At 64.2% G+C, this 10,461-nt stretch overlaps 2 protein-coding genes across 2 annotated transcripts; both read left to right on the top strand.

Annotated features, from left to right (window-relative positions):
• Positions 1-54: 54 nt before the first annotated feature.
• Positions 55-4,395, top strand: PSMD3 (proteasome 26S subunit, non-ATPase 3). Its single transcript, XM_065039291.1, has 12 exons — positions 55-283; positions 820-1,010; positions 1,226-1,363; positions 1,499-1,635; positions 1,746-1,936; positions 2,349-2,452; positions 2,560-2,674; positions 2,960-3,079; positions 3,156-3,259; positions 3,520-3,675; positions 3,771-3,821; positions 3,908-4,395. The coding sequence occupies exons 1-12, from the start codon at positions 115-117 to the stop codon at positions 3,983-3,985; spliced, it is 1,554 nt and encodes a 517-aa protein (XP_064895363.1). The 5' UTR covers positions 55-114; the 3' UTR covers positions 3,986-4,395.
• A 1,437-nt stretch (positions 4,396-5,832) lies between these two features.
• Positions 5,833-9,139, top strand: CSF3 (colony stimulating factor 3). Its single transcript, XM_065039428.1, has 5 exons — positions 5,833-6,199; positions 6,590-6,756; positions 7,100-7,207; positions 7,321-7,467; positions 8,146-9,139. Exons 1-5 carry the CDS (start codon positions 6,184-6,186, stop codon positions 8,314-8,316), a joined length of 609 nt encoding a protein of 202 aa, XP_064895500.1. The 5' UTR covers positions 5,833-6,183; the 3' UTR covers positions 8,317-9,139.
• The last annotated feature ends 1,322 nt before the right edge of the window (positions 9,140-10,461 follow it).

Genomic DNA, 10,461 nt, shown 5'->3' with positions numbered 1-10,461 from the left:
TCGGCGCTCGACCTTCCAGGCCTAGCGAGTGAGGCCGGTCGGCGGCTGGGCGCGCCTGGCGGCTCCCGGCGTGCCCCGCGGTTGTTGCAGTGTCACCGCCGGCCCGGCGCGGCCATGAAGCAGGACGGCTCGTCCCGCCGCCGCGGCGACAAGGCCAAGGCCCCCCCGGACGGGCCGCCGCCCGCCCCTCCCGACGTGGAGATGCAGGAGGAGGCGGCGACGGCGACCGAAACGTCCGGGGAGAGGCAACCACAGCGAGAGCTGGACGCCATCACGTTGGAGGGTGAGGGGGGGGAGTCCCGGTAACGGGGACTTAGGTGGGCGGTGTTGTTTGGGGGGTCATGGGGAGCTCGGGGGAGCCTCCGTGAGGGGCCCCTTCGGGAGGAGTGAGGGGGGCATAGAGACCCTGGCGGGGCGGATCGTTGTAGGGGTTGCGGGGGAAAAGGAGAGAAACGGGGGTCAGTGTGGGGAGTGGGGCTGTGAGGGAAGGGGGGCGGTTCTGAGTGGGGTCCCCGAGGGGCGGGGGGGCTGCAGAAACGCTGCGGTAGGACCTTGTCGGGGGAGGATTAAGCTGGTGGGGAGAATGAGGGGACGGGAGCCCCGGAGGGGAATTCTGCAGCCCCCCGGTCCGAGCAGGGTCAGCCCAGGTCACCGGGGGTGCTGGGGACACATGGACACAGGTGGACAGAGGGACCCAGGAGCTGCAGAATGGGGCATCTCGTACCTGGGGGGTCGCAGTGCCAGCTTCATCCTGGCAGGTCCTTCAGCAGAGGTCTCTGGGACACACAAACTGACCCCTTGTCCCTTGTCGCCCCGCAGACATCAAGGAGCACGTGAAGCAGCTGGAAAAGGCCGTGTCGGGGAAGGAGCCGCGCTACGTGCTGCGCGCCCTGCGGGCCCTGCCCTCCACCTCCCGCCGCCTCAACTCCAACGTGCTCCACAAAGCCATCAACGGCTTCTTCACCTCCAACAGCGCCGTGCGGGACTTTCTGCTCAGCTTCCTGGAGGAGGTACGGGAAGGGGACACCTGTCCCACACCGAGGAGCCTCCGGAACGGCAGGGACTTGGGGACACTGGGGACAGGCTTGTGTGTGAGATGAGTCGCTGCAGCTCTTGGCGGGGATGGGACTGTAGTGCCGGCAACCCGGGCTGGCTCCATTGTTACCTGGAACGGGTTGGGGACAGGAGCAGACACAAGGAGCCCAGCACGTCTCTCTCTCCACAGTCCATGGACACGGAAGCCGAGCTGCAGTTTCGCCCGCGGACGGGGAAAGCGGCCTCAGCCCCTCTCCTGCCCGAAGTGGAGACCTACCTCCAGCTGCTCCTCGTCATCTACCTGATGAACAGCAAGCGATACCCAGAGGTGAGAATCCAGGAGCCGCACGCTTTCCCTGATGTTTCAGCCGCGTTTGGAGGCGGCCCCGGGCTCAGCCCTGCAGCCTCTCTGCCCTTCCCGGGCAGCGGTTCCCCTGCCCTGACCTCTCTCCCCCTCCCGCAGGCTCAGAAAGTGTCCGACGACCTGATGCAGAAGATCAGTTCCCAAAACCGCCGGGCTCTTGACCTGGTGGTGGCAAAATGTTATTATTACCACTCCCGCATCTACGAATTCCTGAATAAACTCGACGTGGTCAGGAGGTAGAGCGAATCCCGCGTGTGGGATCTCCCTGCGCTTGCTCCCGTGCGTCCTGCTGAGCCGGGCGGTTCTTTTCCCCCTCCCTGACGTGTTGTTTCTCCCTTTCCCGCAGCTTCCTGCACGCCCGGCTCCGCACGGCCACGCTGCGCCACGACGCGGACGGCCAGGCCACCCTCCTGAACCTGCTGCTGAGGAACTATCTCCACTACAACCTCTACGACCAAGCAGAAAAACTCGTCTCCAAGTCCGTGTTTCCCGAACAGGCCAACAACAACGAGTGGGCTCGGTACCTCTATTACACAGGTGAGACACAGAGGGGCCCTTGTGGCACTGGGGCCAAGATCATAGCGTTATAGAATCATTTTGGTTGGAAAAGCCCCTCAAGATCATTGAGTCCAGCTGTTCCCCCACCCCCAGCACTGCCCCATGTCCTGAGAACCTCATGTCCATCTGTCCAACCCTCCAGGGCTGGTGACTCCAGCACTGCCCTGGGCAGCCTGTTCCAATGCCCCACAGCCCTTTGGGGAAGAAATTGTTCCCCACATCCAACCTCAACCTCCCCTGGCGCAACTTGGGGCCGTTTCCCCTTGTCCTGTCACCGGGGGCTCCGATTCCCCAGAGAACCCGTTTGAGCAGCTGGGAATGGGGCTCGCAGACAGGATTTGAAGCTCCATCTGGGTGGATCCCACACACTTTCTGCCCCATGTCACCGCAGGGCGCATCAAGGCCATCCAGCTGGAGTACTCGGAGGCGCGAAGGACCATGACCAATGCCCTGCGGAAGGCACCGCAGCACACGGCCGTCGGCTTCAAGCAGACGGTGAGCAGGGAACAAGCACTTTGGGGGGTTTGGTACCTCCTGGATCCCCAGGGAAGCTGCCTCAGAGTCGGACCCTGCAGAGACTCATGGTTTCTTTTCTGCTGCAGGTGCACAAGCTGCTGATTGTGGTGGAACTGCTGCTTGGGGAGATCCCGGACAGGCTGCAGTTCAGACAACCCTCCCTCAAGCGCTCGCTCATGCCCTATTTCCTCCTGACCCAGGGTACGATGGTCCCCCCATCTGCGCTCGGTCCCTCCCCACTGTCCCAGCTCAATGCCCCAGCACTTTTTGGGAGAAGCGGGGGGGGTTTCTGTCCCCTCCCCTTGATGGGACACAGCTGCAGGCTGTGCTGGTTCCAGTGCCAGGCTGGTTTCACCCAGCGGCTCCGCAGAGGAGGGGACAACAGCCCCAGGGGTCAGCCCTGTGTGTCCCCCACCACATCCCTCTGTCCCCTCCGCTGTGTCCCAGCTCCTGCCCCCTCCCCAATTAACCCGTTCCCTCCTTCAGCCGTCAGGACCGGGAACCTGGCCAAATTCAACCAAGTCCTCGATCAGTTTGGGGACAAGTTCCAGGCCGACGGCACCTACACCCTGATCATTCGCCTGAGGCACAACGTCATCAAGACGGGTAGGACACTGCTGGGGTGTTTGGGGACCCCGGGGCTGCCTGGCCCGGGGGGCTCCACTCCCGTTCCCCCCCACAGGTGTCCGGATGATCAGCCTCTCCTACTCCCGCATCTCTCTGGCCGATATCGCCCAGAAGCTGCAGCTGGACAGTCCGGAGGACGCCGAGTTCATCGTGGCCAAGGTGAAGTCCCGTCCCCCAGGGTCCTGCGCTGTCCTCAGCCCCATTTCTCGCCTCTGCCCAGTCCCCACAGTGTTGCAGTCACTAATTTTTAGGTGGAGGCTCCTCCCGCGGTGCTCTGAGTGTCCTCAGAACCCAAAGTCCCCTCTCTGTGCTGTGTCCTGAGCCCCCCGCTCCTGTCACAGCTGCCACTCTCACTCCAAACCGCTGCCTCGGCCCTCGGGGACAGCGGTGGCCCTGACCGCGTCCCCCCCGGCTTGCAGGCCATCCGGGACGGCGTGATCGAGGCCAGCATTAACCACGAGAAGGGCTACGTCCAGTCCAAGGAAATGATCGACATTTACTCCACCCGGGAGCCCCAGCTGGCGTTTCACCAGCGCATCTCGTTCTGCCTCGACATCCACAACATGTCGGTCAAGGTGAGGGCGGCACGTCCCCAAGCGCTTGGGGACATCGAGGCCGGGCTGAGACGTCGCTCAGCTCAGACTTTTTATTCCCTTGTTTTATTTTCCAGGCCATGAGGTTCCCACCCAAATCTTACAACAAGGACTTGGAATCCGCAGAGGTGAGACCTCACCTGGCTCCCTGCGGCCACCGAGGACACAGCCCCTGTCCCCAAACCGCCACCCATCTCTGCCTTTTGCCTTCCAGGAGCGCCGGGAGCGCGAGCAGCAGGACCTGGAGTTCGCAAAGGAGATGGCAGAGGATGATGACGACGGTTTTCCTTGACCCTCTGGCCTGGCTGTATTTTTTTATTTGTCCCTTGGGAAGACGGTGTCTGAGCAGATCCCCCCGTGCAGCCCCGTCCCCAGCTGCCTCTTTTATAAATAAATATCTGCATGTCTGTACTGTGGGAGGGGGACACGGGGGGTCCCTGGGCCCGCAGCCATGGGCCCCGCTCCCCCCCGCAGCGGGAACCCCGTTCCCCAATAAACAAACATTCTTTTAAGGTTGGTTGTGGTTGCTGAGCCCAAGACCAGCCCATGAATTCGGGAGCTCCTGGGGAGAAGTGGGGGGGGGGGGCAGAAAGGCGGCTCCGCAGGGACCGCGTGTGCCCCCAGCTCTCGCAACAATAATGGGGTCAAACTTTGTTAAGCTTCAATTATGACTTTTAAAATAAAAGTTGGAAAAAAACCAAACCGACCAACACCAGCCTGGTGCGTTCCTGCGGTGGGTTTGTCGTGACTGGGGGTGCGCATGGGGCTGATTTCTCTGCCATGACCCCCCCGTGGTGCTGGAGGTGACACCCCGGTTGTGACAGGATGGGGAACCGGGGGCTTGGGGACACGGGGACCAGCCCCGGGGCTCCCTCTGCTCCAGCCCCCAGGATCCTCCTTCCCCAAAACCACTTTGTTCCGCTGCAGCGGCCAAACCCAGACACAGGGACACCCCAAAAGTGCCGATGTCCTGGCGGATGCTGGAAAGGGGCTGGGGTGCCCAGATAGGGCAGCCATGAGGCAGAACTGTGGGGGACGGGGACCCAGGACATTCCCCGGGTGGGGCAGGGCTGTCCCGGGGGGGTTGTGCTGGGTCAGCTCAGCCACCCCAACCCCAACACCCACGAGGTTTCGGGTCCAGCCACCACTTCCTTCCCTGGAAAGCTGACGGGGGCTTTGGGCCCCACCAGGCGCTGATTCACGTCCCCCCACCCCAATTCCTGAAAGCACCAAGCTGCTGAGATGGCAGCTCCGCGCCGGGGAACAGGGCGACGCTCCAGGTGCTCAGTGCGTCACGCTGAGCCCCCTTGATGGCCACCCCCCTTCTGGCTTCCCCCAGCTCCGGAGGGACGCACACAGAGCCGACAGGGGGGGCATTTCCCCCAGAAAATCCCATAAACAGGCTCCACTGCCGAGATCCTTTCTTGCAGCCTGAGGGCAGATCGCTTGGTGCTGCCAGGTCCTGGGAGGGGAAGCCATCATTAGGTTTCAGAGTTAACACCTGGCTGGTGCTTACGGATTGGCTGCAGCCACCAGGGGCTCCTTCCCCAGCTGGAGGGGGGAGCAGGTCCTGGGGCTCCTCTGAGCTCTGTGACACGTGGGGACAAGGGTCCCTGTCCCATCTCCCTCCCCATGACCTGCAGGACAGTGATGGGACCCCGGCCCGAGCTGGGGGTTGGTGGTGCAGAGTGAGACCCCCCCAGCACAGCCCCACCCCAGGGTCACTGGGGGTCCCTCCTGTGCCGTGCAGGATTGGGCCCAGCTGGCACCGGCCCAAGAAGCGCTTGCGGGAACCGGCACAAGCCAAAATTCCCTCGTCAGCCCAGACGGCCCCAATCCCGGGGCTGTGCTGGCGGCCGCTTCCCCGAAAGAGCCGGAGGGGACGGCCCCTCGCCAGAGGGGTTCTGGCCTCATCGTGGGTGCTGAGCAGGGGCAACATGTCCCTGGACAGGGTGTCACCTCGGCCACCTCCATCTGGTGCCACCACCATTCCCATTGCCTGCCCTGACGCCGGGCTGAGGGGCTCAGGCAGCTGGTGGGGACAATGTCCACATGGGCTGGGGATGGTGACAACCCCAGAGGCTGTGAAAAGCCACTGTCACCTGTGAGTGACCCTGCGGCGCTGGGCACTGGCCAGCGAGGTGGGAGCCCTGCGAGCGGGTTAATGAGTCACCGAGTCACCGCCAGCACCGTCCCGGCACCCGCCGCGGTGCCAGGGCCACGCTGTGCGCCCATCTCAGCACCCGGGGACATCGCCGGCCCCGGGAAAGCCCCATGGCCGCGAGGTGTGGGCAGCGGCCGCAGCTCCCGGGATTTGCATGTTGGTGATTAAGACAATCATTAGGCAATTGGTGCGGTTACCACATCGGTGTGAATCCCCGCGGCCGCTATAAATGCCCCAATCGATGAGGCTGCCCAGAGCCGGGGCAGGAACCAGCCGTGCCGGGCCCGACCGCGCTGCCGACAGGAGGAAACGCCGCATCGGGGACCATGTGCCGCCTCACCCGTGAGTACCCGCTGCCCCATGCACCCACTGCCCGGCTGCCCCCACTGCACCCACAAAACCCACCATGCCTTTAGCACCCACTACCCCTGCTGCACCCATTGCACCCATAAAACCCACCAAACCTATAGCACACATTGCACCCAGAGCACCCATAAAACCCACGTATCTATAGCACCCATTGCACCCACAGCACCCACAAAACCCATTGTACCCATAGTACCCACTGCACCCGCTGCAGCTGCATGCCCAGAGCCCCCAGCCCACTGCCCCGTGGGTCCCTCTCCCCGTCTCCCCCTTTTTGGGGCTCTCTGCCCCCTCCCCAGCCCGTGCTAGTGCCACCGTTCCTGGGTTGGGCCGTGGTGTCCCCACGCTGAGCCGCTGTCCCCGCAGGTGTGCTGGCTCTGGCGCTGGCGCTGCTGTGGGCGCCGTGGCGGGTGCTGCACGGGGCGCCGCTGGCTGAGCTCTCGGGGGACCAGGACTTCCAGCTCTTCCTGCACAAGAACCTCGAGTTCACCCGCAAGATCAAGGGGGACGTGGCTGCGCTGCAGCGCGTGGTGGTGAGTTCCCCGGGTGCCGCGGCTGGGGGGACGGTGGCCATGGGCACTGCGGGGTCGCAGATAAGGTGACCTTCCCCTCCCCGGCCTTATCGGCACCGCGAGGCTGCGGCCAGCGGTGTCCCCTGCGCCTCAGGCTCCCACCACGCTGCTCAGCCCTGTGGGACAGCGGCTTGGGGACACATGGGACCTCCCGAGGGCACGTTTGCTCTCATCCCATCCCCACCTAACCAGGTTACCCCGTCCCCTCTCTCCTGCCGTGTGGGGGGTCCCGCACCCCAGGGATGGGGTATTTGGGGGTGTCAGTGTCCCCATGCCACCCTGACCATGTCCCCATGGGCTGCAGTGTGACACGTTCCAGCTGTGCCAGGAGGAAGAGCTGCTGCTGGTGCGGCAGGACCTGGGCATCGCGCAGGCGCCGCTGGAGCAGTGTCACAGCCGCACCTTCCACGCGGTGAGTGCCACCCCTGCCACGAGCCCGCCGGTCTCAGCCCCACCGGCTGCCCCACTGCTTGGGGGCGCCCGGGTGTGCCGAGCCCCGCCACAACGCTGCCGTTTTCCCCGCAGGAGGCCTGTTTCAGCCAGATCCGCAACGGGCTCCGCGTCTACCAGGGCTCCCTGGCCGCCGTGCGGGAGCTGCTGCCCGGCCACGCGGGGCTGGTGGAGACGCTGCAGCTGGACGCAGCCAACCTGTCCTCCAACATCCAGCAGCAGGTGAGGGGGACACAGGGGGCTGAGGGGATGAGTGGGCATGGCAGGGACATGGGGATCTGCCCACCTGGGGGGATCATGGGGATCTGCACCCCTGTGGGGGACACGGCAGGGACATGGGGATCTGCACCCTTGGGGGACATGGAAGGGACATGGGGTTCTGTATCCCTGGGGGAACACCAAAGGGACTCAGGGTTCTGCATCCCTGGAGGGACACTGAAGGGACTCAGGGATCTGCATCCCTGGGAGGGACATGGAAGGGACACGGGGCTCTGCGTCCCTGGGGGGACACCGAAGGGACTCAGGGCTCTGCATCCCTGGGGGGACATGGAAGGGACACGGGGCTCTGCATCCCTGGGGGGACACCGAAGGGACTCAGGGTTCTGCATCCCTGGGGGGACACCGAAGGGACTCAGGGCTCTGCATCCCTGGGGGGACATGGAAGGGACACGGGGCTCTGCATCCCTGGGGGGACACCGAAGGGACTCAGGGTTCTGCATCCCTGGGGGGACATGGAAGGGACATGGGGTTCTGTAACCCTGGAGGGACAGGGGGACACAGCAGGGACACGGGGCTCTACACCCCAGCTCACACCAGCTCGTTGGGCAGTGCCAAGATGCTGCCGCACTCCTGGGTCCCTCTGGCTCCGGAGCTGATGTTCCTGCTTCTGCCCGGCTGCAGGTGGAGGACCTGGGCCTGGCCACGGTGACGTTCCCCACGGAGGACCGGGACCCCCTCCCCGCCTTCTCCTCCCGCTTCCACCACCAGGTCGGCGGCTTTTTCATCCTGGCCAACTTCCAGCGGTTCCTGGAGACGGCATACCGGGCGCTGCGGCACCTCGCCCGCCTCTGACACCCCGCACCCTATTTATTTATGTCCCACCCCGCGAGCGCCCGGCTTTTCTGCTTCTTTTTGTAATATTTATCGCTATTTAATATTTATCCAGCCGGGGAGGCTCCCCCGCCCATGGGTCGCTGGGCAGGGTGGCCGGCCCCGCGGTGGCACCCGTGCACGGGTATCCGTGCGCAGCATCACCCTTGTTTAATATTTAAACAAAAGCGTATCTCTGCTATGAGTTTTGGGAGCTGGGCTGAGCCCCAGCAGCTCCCGCAGGCACCGCCTGTGCCTCAGTTTCCCCAACGGCTTGTGCAGGGCGCTGCGGGTACCACCGCAGCATCCGCCCCGGCCGAGGGGAAACCGTCTTCATCTGTGGATGAAGATGCTCCAGAGCAGCATCTCCCTGCCTGGGCTGCGGGGACAGACCTGACAAGTGTTGTTTCTATTAGCCACAGAGATATTAATTAATATTTATTAACCATTAGGTAAAGACGAAGGAGGGGAGGTGCTGGATGAGGCTTTTCCAGGGAAGTCCCAACACCTTCCCTCCTAAACTCAGTGTATTTATTGCAATTTAACTTATTTGTCTGCGTCTCCTGGGCCGGGCAGAACGCGGTCCCGCTGCCCCGAGCCCGGCGCGGCCCCGGCGCAGCCCCCGCTCTCGTGGTTGTGCCGGCAGCTCCCCCGGCCCACGCGGCCGTATTTGCGTCCTGGAAACTTCGCAGCCGAGCGGTGTGTTTTGTACTGTATTTATTGCTGCAGCTGGGTGAGCCCCAGAGAAACACGTGATGGTTTTTATAGATATATATATATGTGATAAAAACGGAAATAAACTATTTTTTGCTCGAGTCCAGCCTGGTTGCCTTTCCTGTCTCCCGCCTGCGCAGGGGGAAGCGCCACATGGCCGAGGCGTGGGGACACGGGGACGGAGATGGGACAACACGCTCGGTTCCACTGTAGGTGCCGGCAGCGGCTCCACAGTGCCCAGGGGGTGCAAACCAGCCCCCCCCAGCCCTCCTGCCCCCGTGACATCGCACAAGCCCCCCCGGGGGTGTCGGGGTGCGGCTGCCCGGGGGTGGCAACTTCCTCCCGCACCCACAGCGCCGCTTGGGCAAGAGCCGATTCCTAGAAAGCGCCAGAGCTCGGTGGCAGTGGGAGCAGCCCTGGCACTGTCCCCAAACCAGGACCCGCTGGCAGAGGGTGGGGGCTCAGAGCACCCCGTCCCGGGCCGGGAGGGCGAGCAGGGGTGTGATGAGCGCTCACGGCTCTGCGGAGACAACTGGGACGCTGCGCCCTCGCCGTGGTGCAGGGACCCGGCCATCCCTCTTCCCACAAAGGGAATCGGAGCCACAGCCACCCAGGAACATGCCCGGAGCCCTCCCAGAGCTGCCACAATGGGACGGGGCTTCCAGCAGCAAGAGGAGCCGGGTGGATGGACAAACGGACATGGCAGAGTGACGCAGGCAGAGCCAGGAGCCCTGGGCATCCCCCTCGGCCTGGCAAATCCCCCTGGCCATCCCCAGCCCACGGCCTCTCCCCGCTCCCCCGTGGGTGTTTGGCCACCCCGGGCTGACCCCGCTTCCTCCCCCGGGTCCCGTGTTCTTGTCCTGTGACCATCGGCATCCCGAACGGGTCCCCGTTCCCGCCTCCCCCCGCTGTCCCAGCCCCAGGAAGGGGCAGCCATGAGGCTCCAGCTTTTTGGCTGCACACCCCATCTGCAGCGGAGAAACCATCGCTCCTTCCTTATCGGCGCTTACAGGAAACTCCGTTCTCCCGCTCCAGCCCTTTCCTGGAAGGTGAAGCGCCGGGCGCGGGGCTGCCGCCGGCAAATATTGACAGAGCTGAAAAGGCCGAGAGCGCCGGGTCCTGCTCTTTGCTCCGAGCTACCGGTAAAGAGCCGCCCCTGGGCAAGCACCGAGCGCCGCGGCAGGGCAGCCCTCGCTCCGCTGTGTGCAGCAGCCCCGCGTCCCGCTGTCCGTCTGTCCTCGCACTGGGAGACACCTCCCGGCTGCCTTGTCCCGGTCGGCACTGACTCAAAGCCCTGGCACCGCCCCAGGGCCTCTGTGCCACCTCTCCCCCCAAAACACTCATTTTGGAGCCCCCAAAACAGCGGCTGTGAACCCCGCTCACGCCGGGGGGCAGGAGGGACAGCCCAGCCCC

The sequence above is a fragment of the Columba livia genome, chromosome 23 (genome assembly GCF_036013475.1).
Source record: "Columba livia isolate bColLiv1 breed racing homer chromosome 23, bColLiv1.pat.W.v2, whole genome shotgun sequence".
Lineage (NCBI taxonomy): Eukaryota > Metazoa > Chordata > Aves > Columbiformes > Columbidae > Columba > Columba livia.
This window is presented reverse-complemented; position numbering and strand designations above follow the sequence as displayed.

Bases quoted from the DNA above. Each gene is read 5' to 3' on its own strand.
- PSMD3 (XM_065039291.1), top strand. From the start codon at position 115: ATGAAGCAGGACGGCTCGTCCCGCCGCCGCGGCGACAAGGCCAAGGCC. The intron at 1,011-1,225 runs GTACGGGAAGGG...CTCTCTCCACAG, and splicing joins TGCTCAGCTTCCTGGAGGAG to TCCATGGACACGGAAGCCGA. The intron at 3,080-3,155 runs GTAGGACACTGC...TCCCCCCCACAG, and splicing joins GCACAACGTCATCAAGACGG to GTGTCCGGATGATCAGCCTC.
- CSF3 (XM_065039428.1), top strand. The intron at 6,757-7,099 runs GTGAGTTCCCCG...CATGGGCTGCAG, and splicing joins CTGCGCTGCAGCGCGTGGTG to TGTGACACGTTCCAGCTGTG. The intron at 7,208-7,320 runs GTGAGTGCCACC...TTTTCCCCGCAG, and splicing joins ACAGCCGCACCTTCCACGCG to GAGGCCTGTTTCAGCCAGAT.